Consider the following 19,856-nt stretch of genomic DNA (forward strand, 5'->3'; position numbering starts at 1 on the left):
GTTTTAATTTCTAGCAAATGAATAAATGAAAAATAATAACAAAGTGTGGTAAAAAAAAAAAACTGAGTTATATCCAAACACACGTCCTATTCTTATGCCCCATATGGTCTAAAACCCAACAGGGACAAATCTAGGCTTGTTTTTATTAAAAAATATATAAATATGCATATAATAAATAATATTACTACTACTAATAATAATAATATTATAGTAATGCAGATTGTCATGAATAAACTGAAAAAAGCTTGGAGATGGAGGCATGGAGGTAGTGGTTTTTATATTAATGTAGTAAATAATAATTTTTGTAACATTCTAATGCTTTATTTTTGTATCATATGTAAAGATATTTGTGTATTGCTGTACATCCTGTGTTTATTAAGCAATGTGTAAGCGTTAAAACCGCATCGGTGCAAAACTAACGTGCTCTGTGCTGAACTTTAGACCTGCTTTTAGTTGGTCAGTGGCACAGTCTATTTCAGTTTCTCAAAATAGCAACGCACCAACAATGCTCCTTAACACACCTCCTTGACCACAAAGTGGCTCAAGTGAATTTGCTATTTAAACAACGTGGTGAAAATTACTTTTGTGCTGGTCTGAAAATAGCAACGAATCGGCAAACATGTCTTGCGCCTTATTGCGCCACGTGTATGATAGGGCCCAAAGTGCCAAGTTAACTAACCTTTAAATTGCACTTTAAGCTGAATACTAGTATCTTGCTATATCTTACTATATTAACTAGTAAAATATTATTTATTGGCATCATGACAAAGACAATAGAAATTAGTTATTAGAAATCTATTATTAAAACTATAATATGTATATAAAAAAAAATAAGTGTTGAAATCCCCATTCGTTTTTCTAATTGGGATTTCTAGTTGGGATTTTGCGGAAATTATGGGATTAACTTCTTCCAAAGTGTAAACAATCAGGTTAGTATTTTCCTCTGTTCATGCATACATTGATAAAAGACAACCTCATTCATTCGTTTTCCTTTGGCTTAGTCCCTTATTTATCAGGGGTCGCCACAGTAGAATGAACCACCAACTATTCCAGCAAACGTTTTACGCAGCGAATGCTCTTCCAGCAAAAAACAGTATTGGGAAACACCCATACACTCATTCACATACATACACAACGGCCAAGTTTGTTTACCCAATTCATGTATACAGCATATCTTTGGACTGTGGGGGAAACCGGAGCACCCGGAGGAAGCAAACGCGAACACGGGTAAAACATGCAAACTCCACACAGAAACACCAAGCGACCTTCTTGCTGTGAGGCAAGAGTGCTGACCACTGAGCCACCGTGCTGCCAAAAAAAAACTTATTAGATATAACAAACTACTTTCGGCAAACCATATGTAAGCTCTAAAACCTGAGAATTTTGTCCACAGCAGTAAAACAGATAATACAATACAGACTGCAACACAAACAGAAAATAATCAGGAGAAACAGATCTTCGAGAACTTACAGGGGATCTGATTAAAGATATGTTTGAAGTAAAAACGTCACACTCAAATGTCAAGTGTTACTGCTATCTTCATGACTTTAAAAATAAAGCACAAAGGCAAATGTGCCACTCATTCGATTTTGATTATGTATTAAAATTCGTGGTGTAACCTTATTATCTGAATATAATTGTGTCAGGTCTTTTGAACAGAAGTACTCATAATTTCAAACACTTTTCTTCACATAAAAGCATATAGAACAGATTTACGACCTTGTAGCTCACAGAAGGACTGTCGTTATTGTTAAAAAGATATTTCTTTATGCAGAAAATTAAGAATTTTGCTTCCAGAATCCAACTGTTGCACTCCATTTGTGTGAATAACTTTAATATTTCATTTTGAAATAATGTAAGCTTGAGAAAAACTGTGGCACTCCAAATAAAAAGGAGCTGTCACAACAACTGTATAAAGCTAAGCAAATACTTGAAATAGACCAAGAGGAAAGCTGGCCAATACGGTCCAATACAGACCGCAAGTCTAAAAAATCTTTTTTTATTTCTTACAAACCTAACAGGTAATAGTGCCAAAAAAGTGGACATGCAATTTTTTTAAATAATGCAATTTCTAAAATAAAAATGGCTGTGTTCGAATGCGCCTGCTACTCAGTAGGTACAGCATTGAATTTAAATGTACTACTCGGCTGTTAGAAAAGTATGTTTTATACCAGGGGTGCCAAAACTTTTTCCTATAAAGGGCCAAAAAGCAGGGCTGTTGGCCGAATATACACTGAACCGTATACAGTTTATGTCAGAATTATCAGCCCCCCTTCATTTTTTTTTCCTTTTTAAAATATTTCCCAAATGATATTTAACAGAGCAAGAACATTTTCACAGTATGTCTGATAATATTTTTTCTTCTGGAGAAAGTCTTATTTGTTTTATTTCGGTTAGAATAAAAGCTGTTTTTTAGTTTTTAAAAACCATTTTAAGGTCAAAATTATTAGCCCCTTTAAGCTATATTTTTTGGATAGTCTACAGAACAAACCATCGTTATACAATAACTTGCCTAATTGCCCTATCCTTAAGCCTTTAAATGTCACTTTAAGCTGTATATAAGTGTCTTGAAAAATAGTAAAATATTATTTACTATCATCATGGCAAAGATAAAATAAATCAGTTATTAGAAACGTACGGTGGCCGAGAGAGCTTAACGCTCTGCAATTTAAGAAAGCACATGCAATTACAAAAAACACCAGCAAATAAAGAACCCTCCCCTTGCCACCTTCTCGGCTGGTTTGTGATCACACCGTCTTTTTTCCTTTTGACCACGGTACACTTGCATCATCAAGCTGTTGTTACCAAAAACCAAAATGCAAAAATACCAAAAGATTGTTACTAAACCCAAAATACAGAGAGCCACTTGCGTCTATCTGCCTCAAAAAACATTAAAAACGTTCAGAACATCAAGCGATGTCTGCAGAAGTCGTTTTTGGTGGAGACAAGCAGAATTATTACTGTTTGCACTAGATCCCACTTGTCGCCAAGGTAGGTGATACACAGACATACACACTTGAATGAACGTTATGAAAACTAAAGTTTGTTGTACAGTTGGCAGTTTACTTCCGTTATTTGGTACGATTGTATTCATATCAGAAGTGAATCGAACAACAGTTCGCATAAACCGTACCCCAGACCTCACAGGGTGCCACTACTGTCAGCTAAGAACAGGAAACTGAGGCTACAATTCACACAGGCTCACCAAAATTGGACAATAAAAGATTATAAAAACATTGCCTGGTCTGCTGAGTCTCGATTACTGCTGTGACATTCAGATGGTAGGGTCAGAATTTGGCATCAACAACATAAAAGCATGGATCCATCCTGCCTTGTATCAATGGCTCAACCTGGTAGTGGTGGTGTAATCTACTGATGGCTACTTTCAGCAGGATAACGTGCCATGTCATAAAGCCTGAATCATCTCAGACTGGTTTCATGAAGATCACAATGAGTTCACTGTACTCAAATGGCCTCCACAATCACCAGATATCAATCCAATAGAGCACTTTTGGGATGAGGTGGATTCACATCATAGATGTGCAGCCGACAAATCGGCAGCCACTGCGTGATGCTCTCATGTCAATATGGACCAAAATCTCTGAGGAATATTTCCAGTACCTTGTTCAATTTATGCCACGAATCATTAAGGCAGTTCTGAAGGCAAAAGTAGGTCCAACCCGATACCAATAAGGTGTAACTAATAAAGTGGCTGGTGAGTGTATATATAAATAAACAACTTTCAAAAGTCAGGCCAGTAAAGAATGGAGGGCCTCAAGGATCGGGTTTAGGCCCTTTGCTATTCACAGTATACTTGCTGTCTCTTGGAGACATTAATAGAAGACACGATATTAGCTTCCACTTCTGATGCTCAACTTTATATTTTAACATAACCTGATGAGATATACAAACTGTCTAAGCTAACAGAGCATATTAAAGATGTAAAACACTGGATGTATATCACTGGATGACCAACAATTTTCTTCTATTACATTCAGACAAGACAAAATGATTCCCTATTTAGCCATAAAAATCAGATTCTATGTGAGTTGGAAAGCAGTTCACACCAATGAATGACCTACTTTCTGAAAAACTTAACAGTATGGAAATGACAGGAAATAATACAGCAAACCAGACTTGAGCAAAAAGTAACAAACATCAATATTCACAGTCTATAACCTCTAAATCAAAGCTCTGACATCACTTCTTTCAAGACAAAGACTTAATTAACATTCAGAAACCGTAAAAAGGAGAAAATCCTTGGTGCAAATTTAGCTAGTCATCAGATATAGAGCTCTGATTAACTCGACGTGAAAACTAAATATGAACAAAGATTCCTGCGGTTCCAAAGGTTATAACAAGGTGTGAATGAATAATGTCCCTTTCAAAATTAGCTTGAGGCCATGATTAAATTTAATGTACGACTAAGCAGCGAGCTCCCATGTGAATTAAAGAAAAAAAGTCTACGGCGAAGGATGTTAATAGGCTGTTTGGACACCGGCTCTTCGACTAAACGATCTGCTGTTGCCCAAGGACCAAATTTTCAGTTCATTGATCTGAAGTTGCTCTTCTGTATAGCCCCACACTTTGAATTATGGCTCCGATACTGCAATCCTCGATCACACAAAGCACACAAACTAACGTCTGCTGACTCCCATTCCCGAGGATTATTTAACCAAGCACACGCGGGATGCCATTTTTGATATTGCCGCTTAAAGAGTATATCATCTTGCTGAAGGATTTTCTTCTTATTCTCAAGCGCCTGCATGCATGATCACAGTAATTATTATGGTTCAGATCTTTCACTGTGAATCTCATCGGATATGCCATACACTTGTTTCAGCTTGGTGAACACTTTTTTTCTGAGAAGATATACAAATATATCAAAGTGTTTGGGATGTTTCTGGGAAAAGATTCCCAGAAGAAAAGCAAAAAAAACCTCTTGCAAGATACTATTCAGTTTAAAATGCTATTTAAAAGCTTAGCTAGGTAAATTAGACAAGAGTGTCATTGGACAAGAGTGGTTTGTTTTGTAGCCAATTAAAACAAATAATTTCTTAAGAGAGCTAAAGATAATTTACCTTGAAACATATCTAAAGGTGCTGTATGTAAGTGACTCTTCTAAAGCATAAATATACCATAATATGTTTGCAACTATTTAAGAAACATGCTAAGTGAACCTTCTTGTTTATCTGAAAAACAATGCTGAAGTCAGATATTCTGCTTTGGATATGTGTGTTACGTGCCGGAACGTCTGTGTTTAGTACCTTTAACCCGCCCAATGCCAGTTCAGCCAATTATATTTCAGCACCCCGGCTTGCCTTGGTGGAAAACAACGTATTTCATTCAAGCAGAAAGGCTCTCAAAGTATGTGTCTGTGACTGACACGCGACCTCCGGCGGACTGTAGCAGACTCCAAAATGAGAAGCAGATTCGGAGTTCCACATGAGGTTATTAATTAGCAAATATTATAAATATTACTAACGTAAACATTAAGTGAGCAGGTTACATTGTAACCCCGTGTCCTAAAAACACGCTATGTGACGAGATACGCAGTGATAAGTAATTTGGCTGTTTGCACCAGACGAAACATGACAGAAATTTAAATACAGCCATTCAGAAGCACAGAATACTTACTGCATCCAACGAAATAATAAGGTTTATAATTTAATTAATACATATTAAACCTTTTTAACACTAATAAATGTACATGCTGAATCACATGTTTAGTTCTAAAGTTCAATTTCAAATGGTTTATTTTATTTTCAAGATCTGAGGTGAATCTCCTGCTGCTTTCAGTAAAACGGCAATAAATGTCACATAAAATGGCATTCAAACTCACAATATTAGCATTTAACACTGAATAAAGCACATGAGGTGTACTTGAGGTGATCATTGTCAGTTTTCTGTTGTTCAGCTGCAAGAAACAGAAGCAGTTTCTAAAATATAAATTTCAGTTGTTGGTTAGAAAAAAAAACTCTTTTTTAATATGGAAAATATACCTTCTGTTGCATGCCATTGCTTTTAGAACATAGTTTAAATCAGCCTTTAGGCTCGATAGCCAGGCCTACTCCTGTTGGTGTCGTCAATCTGGCAACCTGCACTTGCCTTTGTTTTGAACCAGAAGTGCAATACCTAATTCAACCATTGGGTAATGTAATGTAATGTATTTTTATTTATTGCCATGTCAGCAACCAAGGCTATTTTCATGGCAAGAACATTTCAATATTAAATAAACAATTAAGAACAACAAACAATTGAATACACAAGTTAAATAAGATGTTTAGTGTTAATACATGATAGGAATTTTCAAATCTTTTCTGGTGTCACTTTGCTAAAAATGTCCATAAGAGAGTTCGTTTCATAAAAAAGTCTTCTAGAATCATTAAAAGCAGGACAGTCCAGTAAAATGTGTTTTACAGTAAGGGGAGTTTTGCAGCACAAACATTGAGTGGGGTCTTCATCTGTAAGTAAAGAGGTGTGAGTTAATCTTGTATGCCCGATATGACATCTGGTAAAAATAACTTGATCAAATCTAGTCTTAAAATTCTGTTTGAGATTTCAGATTGAATTTCATGTAATTTATTATTTTCCAATGTATCCCATTCCTCTTGCCACTTATTTAAAATGTAAATATTGACAAAAGTCTCATCTCTGATGCAGGAATTTGGCATTTGTTCACAACTTGCTTTAAAAGCATCTTTAGCAGCTGCATCAGCTCGCTCATTTCCTGAAAGCACGATATGTCCTGGAATCCAGCAAAAAATGATGTGATAAAACTGATTTTGTAGATGGTGAACTTTGGTTAAAATATTATCAATCAAAGGATGATCATTTTTTGTAGATTCCATCACTTGGAGGCATGATTTGGAGTCTGTAAAAATAATAGATTTCTTTTGTTGGGCATTTTCTATATACTCCAATGCTAAAAGTACAACCATTGGGTGTCAAACTTTCATACTGCACCGTTAAAACTGCTTCTAATCCAAACCAAACTAAAAGAAATACGATATTTTCCAGAAGAAAAAATTTTAATAGTAATTTCCTTGCTCTGTAAATTTGAAAAAGGAGGGATAATAATGTTGCCTTTAACTGTACATAACAAAAACAACAGCTTTCAATGCAACAATTAGAGAAATATGCATATATACCTGTTGTAGAGCAGAATATCTGGCGTCCACACTTGGTCTGTGGTAAAGCGAAGGTTTTTGACACCTGGATACTCCGACTGGTTCCACTGCAAATAATGATCATACCAGTGCTGAGGAAAAACGAGAGAAAGAAACATTTCGGTCAGCGCGTTAAACCGGTAGTCCTTAAAAAGGACAGATTTAATAGCGCCATAAGCTATGACAAAAAAAAAAAAAAAAAAGATTGCGCCTCTGACCTCTGCAAAAATAATTGGGTAATAATTATAATGGGGATTATATTTCAAAGCCGAAACATATCATTGAAATGTTCTGCTAACATTTGTACTCTATATGGGTTGTAAAGCTTTTTAATCATTTTCACCTATCATTATTTTTACAAAATCAGGGAATAAAGTTGTCAAGTTAAACAAAGGTACATTGTAAAAAAAAATATTGCTGCCTTACATGTTTTAATTAAATCAAATTAACTTTTCTTATCACGTCAACTTACATTCATTTCTATACATTTAGTAATATATATAATCTATATATACAGTTATAAATCAAAATTATTAGCCCCCCTGAATTATTACCCCCCCCCCCCCCCCGCCCCTGTTTTTTTCCCCGACCTTCTGTTTAACAGAGAAATTTTTTAAATGGATTTTTACTTTTTTTTTATTAAAAACTGCTTTTATTCTAGCTGAAATAAAACAAATAAGACTTTCCCCAGAAGAAAAAATATTATCAGACAGACATACTGTGAAAATGTCCCTGCTCTGTTAAACATAATTTGGGAAATATTTAAATAAGAAAAACTCAAAGGGGGGCTAATAATTCTGACTTCAACTGTACATATACATATATACATACATACATACATACATACATACATACATACATACATACATACATACATACATACATACATATATACATACATACATACATACATACATACATGCATGCATACATGCATACATGCATGCATACATGCATACATACATACATACATATAAATAATTTAAAGCTACATAAAAATATGTGTTGTCTTGACTTTGACCTTGTACAGAAGAAAAGGTTGGTGATTATTTTATTTATAACTAATAATTTTGCACATACTGTTTACATTTTGAAGATTAACTGTTGAAACCGTGAGCATTTAACCATTTATTCACTAGTTCAATTTATTTCCATTATAGATGCTTTGTAACCCAGATTGACAGATATTGTTAGCAATGTAACAATTTGAAAATTGTATCCAAAAAAACAACAAAAATTTTTTTGCAACAATAACATGGATCCCTGCATTTTACTTGTTGTTTGTATTATTTTTTTATGGGTACATTTGATTAACTTATTCAATGTATTGTTTGCTCCCCGTGTTGGCGTGGGTTGCTCTGGTTTACCCCACAGTCCAAAGACATGTGCCATAGGTGAACTGAACCATAGGTTTCCCAGTGCTGGGTTGTGGCTAGAAGGGCATCCGCTGCATAAAAACACATGCTGGATAAGCAGGCTGTTCATTCCGCAGTGGCGACCACAGATTAATAAAGGGACTAAGACAAAAAAATGAATGAATGAATGAATTAATTAATTAATTAATCAATTAATTAATTTATTAATTAATTAATGAAAGCCTCACAGGGATCCATTTTTATGTTGATGTTCACAAAATTGCTTTATAAGCGCCAAAAAGTGTTGAGCTATTTGATGAAAATTTGATTTGGGATTTAATTTTGTTAAGTCAAGCTTCAGCTCAGTATTCTCAATTTTTAACAAAAGGAATACTATATATATTATTATATATATTATAGAATTATTAGCCCCCCTGTTTATTTTTTTTTTTTGCCAATTTCTGTTTAACGGAGAGAAGATTTTCTCAACACATTTCTAAACATAAGAGTTTTAATAACTCATTTCTAATAACTGATTTTTTTTTATCTTTGCCATGATGACAGAAAATAATATTTTACTAGATATTTTTCAGACATTTCTATACAGCTTAAAGTGACATTTAAATGCTTAACTAGGTTAATTAGGTTAACTAGGAAGGTCAGGGTAATTAGGCAAGTTATTGTATAACGATGGTTCGATCTGTAGGCTATCGGGAAAAAAAAATTTGCTTAAAGGGGCTGATAATTTTGACCTTAAAATAGATTTTTTTTTTAATACTGCTTTTATTCTAGCCTAAATAAAACAAATAAGACTTTCTCTAGAAGAAAACATATTAGCAGACATACTGTGAAAATTTCCTTGCTCTGTTAAACATAATTTGGGAAATATTTAAATAAGGAAAATTTAAAGGGGGGCTAATAATTCTGACTTCAACTTTGTATATGTGTATATGTATATACACACACACACATATATATATATATATATATATATATATATATATATATATATATATATATATATATATATATATATATATATATATATATATATATATATATATATATATATATATATACATACATACATACATACATACATATACATACATACATGCATATATATACAGTTGAAGTCAGAATTATTAGTCCTCCCATTATTAACTTGCCTAATTACCCTAAGCCTTTAAATGTCACTTTAAGCTTTATAGAAGTATCTTGAAAAATATCTAGTCAAATATTATGTACTGTCATCAAGGCAAAGATAAAAGAAATCAGTTATTAGAAATGAGTTATTAAAATTATTATGTTTAGAAATGTGTTGAAAAAAAATCTCTCCGTTAAGCAGAAAACGCGGGGAAAAAAGTGTTGTCATGATACTGAAATTTTAAAAACATCCATTTCCTGCTAACATTTGAGCGCTGTTGAGCACGTTCTTAAACAGCGCTGATTTGCCATTGTGTTCACATGCTCAACAGAAATTACTGTGATTGGCCGTGAAGGTCATCAGTTCACCAACGTGATCAACGTGACTTTGAAATGCTCCAGTGTCCTTGTATCTGTGTATATACATATATATACATATACATACATATATATACATATATATATATATATATATATATATATATATATATATATATATATATATATATATATATATATATATATATATATATACATACATACACACACACATTGCAGCCTTTCACAATTAGCTAATCACAGTTACAGGATTTACCTCAAGGTCTCAAAATAGCAATAATCAAACAAGATTTTATTGATAATGAAAATTTGAAATGGTAAAACTAAATAATTTACCTTGAAATCAGTAATAATCATGACAACAACAGATACAGTATATTACTCAATCATAAGGCCATTTAATTCTGTAATTAGAGGTTTAACTAAATGTGACTTACCATGTTCAGCCAGATATTGGTGGTCAGTACTTGATTTTTTTCATCCTGCATGAGCAAGAAATGTTACAGTGAGCTTGAAATCAATAGAGAATTGAATGATGAATGCCAGAATGTCAACTGTGAATACCACATACAGAGCGAAATCAAACTGGTGTGACAAAGGCAGTCAGTCAAAGCTGAAAACAGATGACTATTTGCAGCTTTAGGCAGATTTTTTTAAAATAAATATTTTATACAATTTGGTGGTGACAAGAAAAGTAAAAACAAGATAAAAAAGAATATCATAAAACAATAACAATTTCAGACAGGCTCAGAAAAGAGTATGTACTGCATTACATAGAAGGTTAAGCATATGAATTATTCAGCTATACATTTGTAAGCACATAAGAAACCAGACATAAATTCACCCTGGATTACAAGATAAACCCCATTATCTATAGCACTGAAACACAAAAGTAATCGCATAAGTAAGAGGAAAAGGAGAGACTTACAACATCCATGATCTGTATCAAGCTCATAGACAGGAAGACGGTGAGGGGTTGCGAGTCGTTGGCTACAGGCCTCTCCATGCGGTTATAATCCTTCAGGAGGTTCTTCAACAGGGTCCGCTGGTACGGCCCTTGCACTGACACTGACAGAGAGACATGAACGAACTGTACCACCCAGAACACAGACTGCAAATCAAGACATCAGTTCACCCAGCCAGAAGACTCACGGAGAGACGAGAAAGACACAGCTGATAGATAGACAGATGGAGGAATGATGAATATGGGCGGATGAATTATTTAACCAAAAGAGAGAGAGATAGACAAACTGATTGATGGGAAGAGTGAAGAATAGACAGAACAACAGACAGACAGAAAGATCAAACTGATAAATAAGTCAACAGATAGAGAAACAACAACTGACTGACAAAGAATGACAGATGGACAGATAGACAAATGGACAGAGAGAGACAGAAAGACAGTTGGACAGACAGTCTTACAGACAGACAGACAGCAGACTGACAGAGAATGACAGACAGACAGACGAATGGACAGACTGTCTTATAGACAGACAGACAGCAGACCGACAAAGAATGACAGACAGACAGACAGTCTTACAGACAGAGAGAGAGAGACAGAAAAACAGTTAAACGGACAGAAAGAAAGACAGACAGACGAACGGACAGACAGACAGACAGACAGACAGACAGACAGACAGACAGACAGCTAAAAAATTCGACAGACAGACAGTCGGACGGATGGATAGTCAGACAGAGAGAGATACAGAAAGACAGTTGGATGGACAAACAGACAGACAGAGACAGACAGACAGACAGACAGACAGACAGACAGACAGACAGACAGACAGACAGACAGACAGACAGACAGACAGATAGACGGAAGGACAAACAGTCAGACAGATATCGACAAACAAACTGTCAGACAGGTAGTCACGTGGACAAACAAGAAGTCAGACGGATGGACAGTAAGACAGATGGACAGACAGGGAGCAGACCGACAGACAGTCATATGGACAGGAAGACAGACGGGTGGATGGACACAGACAGATGGACGCAAAACAGACTGAAAGACAGTTGGACAAACAATCGACAGATGGATGGACAGACAGACGGCAGTTAGACTGAAAGATAGACAGTCATATGGACATGGAAACAGACATGGATACTCAGACACAAAGACAGTCGAACCAACAGAAAGACAGACAGACAGTGCAATGGACAGATGGACAGACAGATAGATACTGAACAGAAGGACAAACAGACAGACAGGCGGAGAGACAAACAGACAGACAGATGTGCAAACAAACAGTCATATGGACAGGAAGCCAGACAAACAGAGAGAGAGAGAGAGAGAGAGAGAGAGAGAGAGAGAGAGAGAGAGAGAGAGAGAGAGAGAGAGACAGACAGACAGACAGACTGACAGACAGACAGACAGACAGGCAGAGGGACAGACAGGCAGAGGGACAAACCAACAGTCATATGGACAGGGAAACAGACCGACAGAGAAAGTGAGAAAGACAGTTAAGCGGACAGACAAACAGTGAAACGGATGGATGGACAGAGGCAGACAGAAAATCAGACATCGAATAGATGGACACATGGACAGGAAGACAGACGGGTAGATGGACACAGACAGATGGAAGTAAAACAGACTGAAAGACAGTCATATGGACATGGAGACAGACAGACAGACAGACAGACAGACAGACCGACCGACCGACCGACAGACAGACAGACAGACAGACAGACAGACAGACAGACAGACGGACAGACGGACAGATGGACGGACAGACAGACAGACGGACAGACAGACAGGCATAGAGACACACAGATAGATGGACAAACAAACAGTCATATGGACAGGGAGACAGACAGATAGAGAAAGAGATATAGACAATGCAACACACGGATAGATAGAGACAGAAAGACAGACAGACAGATGGACAAACTTACAGTCATATGGACAGGGAGAAAGACAGACAGAAAAAGAGACAGACAGAAAGAGAGACAGACAGACGTCGAACAGATGGACAACCAGAGAGACAAGTGGAAGGACAGACAAATGGGAAACCAACAGTCATATGGACAGGAAGCCAGACAGACAGAGTGAGAGACAGATAGACAGACACTCAGACAAACAATGAAATGGACGAATGGACAGAGACAGAGAACAACGAACAAATGGACAAACAGACAGGTGAAGGGATGGACAGGCAGACAGACAAACAGACATACATATAGATAGACAGATGAAATGCCAATCAGATTGACAGACATAACAAACTGATAAACAATGTAAACAGCAGTCAAAGAAAGAACAACAGACCAACATAACCGAAGACAAAGAAACTGAAAGCCAACAACAGACAGACAGATTGAACAGACATATAAATATCAACCTTTGCCAATAGCCAATTAGCGAGATTAGCTTTTACCTTAAAGTTTTGTTGTTGTAAATTCTCAAGACAGTTCAAAAACTCAATTATTTCTCGCAAATAACCTCAGAACAGAGGTCTCACAGCAGTGTGCAGAGCATGTGTGTGTGTGGCAAGTGTGGAAAAAAAAACAAGACTTAATGGAAGAGAATTAATTTAGCTTACGGTTTAAAGCAAGAATGGACTTACTCTTGAATTTATTACTCTCATTCACCACACAAAAGCAGCGCAAGCCTCCAGCCATAACAACAGGTTTAATATGAACTGATTCCCACGGGCAGTCTCTACTGACTATGACCACTAGCAAGCAACGAACGCCGAATATAGAGCTTGTCACCGACACGAAACTCCCTTCAGGCGGACTCTGTGTTGTTCAGTAAAAGGATCAAACAATGTTTCTCAGGTATATCAAGATTTTTCCTAAAGCATCTGCAGGGTGTGAGTCTCCACAAAAGGCAAACACCCTCTGGACTAAATCACTTGCAAAGCCAAGAAATAAACAGAAATAAAGGTGAAGGGATGCCATAAGCATTGTTTACTGAAGGGAGGAAATCAGGTGATTGATAGGCTGAACCACATACACATCAACAGTTGAAGAACTATTAGCCCTCCTGAATTATTAGCCTCCCCTGTATATTTTTGTCCCCAATTTCTCTTTTACGGAAAGAAGATTTGTTCAAAACATTTCTTAACATAATAGTTTTAACCCTTGTGTGCTGTTGGGGATGTTTTCCTCCACTCTGGGGTGATTTTAAGTCTTAATTTGGCCAAAACCTTTTCTGTGTTTCAGCAAATGAAATGATTTTTGGTGACAAATCTTACTTTGATAAATATTTTAAGTAAATGCTTTGACTTTTTTAAAGAACTCAATGATACACTGGCCAAATTTACAACCTTTTTGTTATGTTAGGGATGAAAACATGCACCAAACATCCAACTAAACTGCTGTAAAACGGCATCAGATTAATCTGTTAATCAACCCCAGTCCTGATCAAAACTACTAATTGCTTAGAAAATTACAGGATTTTAACTCTTTAATTGCCAGATTCATAAATGATGTCACTGATTTGGTGAAAATACAAACAAAATGGCATATTTTCAACATAAAAAGTAATTGTGGACTGTATTTTTTTTTTTACCTTTTATTAAAGTCTTGCATTGGCACCCCCAGAAAATTTTCTTAGGGGTGGCCAGAAGAGGACACACCAAATCTTCAGGTGGCACACAAAAAATAATGAATTCAGTGTAATGTTATATTTTTGTTTCTGGTAAATGAAACTATGTGGTTTTAATTCATTTATTTGATTACTCTTGAAATATTGCAATTTATTCCTTGAAATAATTCAGCAAGTACATGTGCAAACCAAATAAAAATCCATATTTAGCTTAAAAACACTTTTCATACATATGAATATCTTTTCAGTTATTTTTCACATACTTTTATTGTACATCATACTGCATATGCCATGTCTAAAATTAATGAAGATTAATGAATTAATTAATAAAACAAATGAATAAACTATATATATAGTTGAAGTCAGAGTTATTAGCCCCCCTTTGAATTTTTTTTCTTTTTTAAATATTTCCCAAATCATGTTTAACAGAGCCAGAAATTTTTCACAGTATGTCTATCAAGGCAAAGATAAAATAAATCAGTCATTAGAAATGAGTTATTAAAACTATTATGCTTAGAAATGTGTTGAAAAAATATTCTCTCCGTTAAAAAGAAATTGGTGGAAAAAATAAACAGGGGGGCTAACTGACTGACTGGGCACACTCACTATACAGGCCCAAATAATTTATCCATATTCCTTTTCAAGCCACAATATTATTAATAAAGCTTATTCTATTGATGTATCTTATAAGGTAAGTATTAAATTGCCATTGCTGTCTATTGTGCATGCTGTCAACGACTATCTGGGAGGGGAAGGGGCAGTGAATCAGCTGTGGCACCAGTCAATCAACAATAATTTAGTGGCTGCTATATATTTATTTATTAAAATATTGTTGATTTACAAAAGTACATTTAAATTAATAAAATCAACAGCAAAATCATATTGGGGTGGCCAGAGTTTACAGTTCTGAAGTCTTGGGCTGCATTTACACTGCATGGTTCAAGTGCCCCAATTCTGTTTTTTGTTCTCCCATGTGTCACAGATCAGATTCGGCCCATGTAATCAGAAAAAAAATCATGCCATGAAAATGACATTAAGTTGCCTACTGGTTTTAAAAAGCCTATTAAAAGAAGATGGCCAAATGAATACTTTTCTGCCATAAACTAGTAAAACAACTTGTCAAAAAGAATAATAAAAAAATGAAACCTTGCGAACAGATTAAACACAGGAATGGAGAAGAGCGCTCTTTAATTATCAGCTGTCAGGCAGTGCCCGCTCTTTTTTTTTCCTGGTCATTGCGTCTTTGCCGTGTCCAGTGTAAATGCAGACAATCGGATATGAGTCACGTTTAAAAGATGATGCAAGCGGGTCGTCAAAAATTTTTGATACAGTCACAAAATCAGATTTGACCATCAAGATCTGCAGTGTGAAACAACATTGCCTTTGAGCCATTGTTTTTGATTAATTTAATTTTTTTTCTCACTAATTTACTGTTGGTGGCTGTTTTTGCCCCATTGACTTCCATTATAACCACATTTTTTTGACTGCAAAACCATGACACCATATAATCATGCATTTTTGATTGTTGGTGGTTTTCCCTGTTGGAAAGAGGTAATATTTGTAATCTTTACTGTTGATCAACAGTTGGCACCATTAACCCTTCAGGCAGGCCTGTGCAAAAAGCTTAGTTTCTGGATTTCATATGGAGTATAACAACAAATTAAAGATTAGAGATTAAAGATGTGAGAGTGACTTTTACGCACTTACATCGATGTGTCTGAGGAAATCAAAATATGCATCTCAGCTCTCAGAACAACAAGGAGTAAACAAAAACAAAGACTATTTGAGTATTTATGTACCATCAAATGTGGTTATAATGGAAGTCAATGAGCAAAAACAGCCACCAAAAGCAAATTAGGGAGAAAATATGAAAATCTAACAATGCATCAAAGCCAATGTTGTTACTAATCATTCACATGTCCAAAACTGTCATAAAAGGTAAAAAAAAATCCAGTCCACAATTATTTTTATATTGAAAATACGTCATTTTGTTTGTGCTTTCAGCATATTAGTGAAATCATTTATGAATTTGGCAATTAAAGAGTTAAAATCCTGTATTTTATTTAAAAACATTTAGTAGTTTTGATCAGGACTGAGGCTGATTAACAGATTTATGCCAAAAAAATATTTATCTGATGCATTTTACAGCAGTTTAGGAGTAAATGTTTTTATCCCGAACATAACAAAAGGAAAGTAAATTAGAACCGTGCACAAGGGTTAATAACTAATTTCTAATAACTGATTTTTTTTTATCTTTGCTTTGATGGCAGTACATAATACTTTATTAGATATTTTTCAAGACACTTCTATACATCTTAAAGTGACATTTAAAGAAAATATGAAAATCTAACAATGCATCAAAGCCAATGTTGTTACTAATCATTCACATGTCCAAAACTGTCATAAAAGGTTAAAAAAATCCAGTTCACAATTATTTTTATATTCAAAATACGTCATTTTGTTTGTGCTTTAGACTGACATTCATTGTAGGAACAAAGAAAATATCATGGAAGTCAATGGGTTCATCTTTTCAGCTTCAAAATATGTTCTTTGTGTTCAACAGAAGAAACATAAGCAGGTTTGGAACAAGAGGCTGAGGAAATAATCAGAGATTTTTCATTTTTGGGTGAACTAGCCATTTTAGCTAAATAATTTATTAATGAATAAAGACCGGATGAGAACTAGCAACATACAAATATTCCCTGCTCTAAAAATTCTGCTTAAAATACATACTCACATTTAGTTTCAAACCCTGCAATTGTTGAATTAATTTATTTACTCGATTTTGAAATCCCAGCATATCTAGAAATTACCAGTAAAAGACCTTAATGTTTAAGATACCAAAGGAAACTTTAATTAACAACCAAAATCTAAAAGAATTTTAAGAGATAAATTATCATTTTTCAGTCACAATCATGCAACCTTCAGGACAAAGTTGTAATTTAACACTCCCCATTGGCATTTAAAAGTGCAGTAGGTCATTTGCCTAAATGCTATACATTAGCATAATAGCTTTGAAAACAGTTCCTCTCCTGCCCTCTAAAGCCATGCCTCCTGAAATCACGAATGCTCACCTTAAAGATGACAGTAGACAACCCACTATCAGGTCATTCGCCAGTTAGAAAACTTTATAGTACTTTAAAATACTACAATTCTAAATGAAAAACTGTATTAAAGAAAGTAACTTACAAAAGTAACTCCAATATTAATTCAGGATTTAAGTTTTGATTTAGCATTTGCTTTTAACCGCTGTCACTCTCTCGTGTGCACATGCAAACATTTTTTGAGTAAACACCTGTGAGTTTCCTTCAAACATTAGTTGAAAATCGTAATTTAACCCATTTTATAAAAAAGCAGACTACATAGTAAATATATATTGAATTGATTTAATCACTTTATGTGTGTTTTTATAAAATCACAAATATTTAAATTATACACAGTTGAAGCCAGAATTATTAGCCCTGATGGTCTACAGAACAAACCAGTCAAACAATAACTTGGCTAATTAACTGCCTAGTTAACCTAATTAACCTAGTTAAGCCTTTAAATGTCACTTTAAGCTGTATAGAAGTGTCTTGATAAACATCTAGTCAAATATTATTTGCTGTCATCATGGCAAAGATAAAATAAATCAGTTTTAAAACTATTATGTTTAGAAATGTGTTAAAGAAACCTCTTTGTTAAACAAATTGGGGGAAAAAATAAGCAGGGGGGCTAATAATTCTGACTTCAACTGTATTTACTATACACACACACACATACATTATATATATATATATATATATATATATATATATATATATATATATATATATATATATATATATATATATATATATATATATATATATAAATCACCATACGATCAACTGATACATAATTCCCATCAAAACACTTGACACACTGACTGTAAAACATGAAGACGCTAAATATTCTTTGATGTGACACTTAAAAATGATAAAGAGAATGATGTGTTATGAAAAATAAATCCAGATGGCCTGGTGTGAGACTGACAACCTGATAAAAGTTCTGCTTTATGACAGACAGGCGAAAAGAGAGGAAAAGAACAAAAGATAAAATAGATAGAAGCTTTCCATGGCAACACACACATAAAAGCACACACATACACACACTCCATCTTTCTACACCACTGCAGCAACATGTCCATAACACCACCAGAGAACTGAATCAACAAAAGCTTTCAGTGCCTCCACACAGTCTATATACTCATGGATTTAGAGGAATGAACGAGAGAGCGAGAGAGAAAGCGAGAGAGAGAGAGAGACGGGAGGGGGAGAGAAGGTGCAATTTATGATTGCAGCTTCTAATTCTTCATGGCAAAGCAATTTTGTCTCATTCTCCCTCTCATTCCCCCTGATTCCTTCTGTTTTTCCCCTTTTTACTGCAATAGTGGTTTGAAAAAAAAAACTAAAAAAAAAACATCTGGAGACATGCGGTAGGCAAACAGGTTCACACAGCGAACAAACACAAGAGATCAAATAACATTTAAATGTTGATCTGCATTTAATTCAACATGTCTTTCCTCAAGAACTGCTTCAGATTTATACTTACATGCATGTGAGCATAGTGAGAAACCTACCCTGGATCAAAGCGGAGATCCCACATAGAGTGAAAGCCAAAGAGTGCCACATTCCAGGAGATATGAAGGAAAAAGAGGGGTCAGAAAAAAAACAGGAATGTGTTCGGATGTATGGAGAGAGAGAGAGAGAGAGAGGAGGAGGAAAATATCCTAGTGGAGTGAAGGAGAGGAAAGCAAGAGCTGGCTTGATGCAAGCAGTGGACGGACTAAATGTGGGAGAGAGAGAGAGAGAGAGAGAGAAAGAGAGGGAGAGAGAGAGAGAGAGGACTACCCAGTGATGTCGGCAAATCACAGCAAAGTCAGAGAAGAGGGAGAGAGAAAAAAAAAAAAGCAGATTGATTCGAGACTCACAAGTCAGCTTTCTCTCCACCCAAATCTTCGAGACTCCTTAAGAAGGACAGATGAATGAGAAAAAGGATTGGGAACACAAAAGGAGGGAGATCAAGGGCAAAAACAAGGGGGGGGGGGAAACTGATCTTCCTGCCTACCTAAAATAATCACGCTGGATTTAATCTTCTCCTCGCTGTGTTTCTGTCCTACTTTCCTTCTCCATCACTCCTGGCTTTAGAAACTCCTATGAATTCTGACAGTGAGATTATCTTCTTTAGAGGAAGTATGTGACACTGAAAAAAAGAAGAAGGGTTGCTTTTTTTTTTTTTTAATGGTTACAAAGGACTTTTTCGGTCAAAGTAATA

At 35.2% G+C, this 19,856-nt stretch overlaps 1 protein-coding gene across 1 annotated transcript in view; it reads right to left on the bottom strand.

Moving 5' to 3' along the window:
• Nucleotides 1-19,319, bottom strand: part of chrna11 (cholinergic receptor, nicotinic, alpha 11) — a 64,093-nt gene extending 44,774 nt beyond the window's left edge. Inside the window, exons 1-4 of the mRNA XM_056479897.1 lie at nt 19,162-19,319; nt 10,938-11,077; nt 10,447-10,491; nt 7,152-7,261 (exon numbers count right to left, since the gene is read on the bottom strand). Coding sequence (XP_056335872.1) covers nt 7,152-7,261; nt 10,447-10,491; nt 10,938-11,077; nt 19,162-19,213 — 347 coding nt within the window. The 5' untranslated portion in view covers nt 19,214-19,319. The remainder of the gene's footprint in view (nt 1-7,151; nt 7,262-10,446; nt 10,492-10,937; nt 11,078-19,161) is intronic.
• Nucleotides 19,320-19,856: the final 537 nt, after the last annotated feature.

Source organism: Danio aesculapii, chromosome 19 (genome assembly GCF_903798145.1).
Source record: "Danio aesculapii chromosome 19, fDanAes4.1, whole genome shotgun sequence".
Classification (NCBI taxonomy): Eukaryota; Metazoa; Chordata; class Actinopteri; order Cypriniformes; family Danionidae; genus Danio; species Danio aesculapii.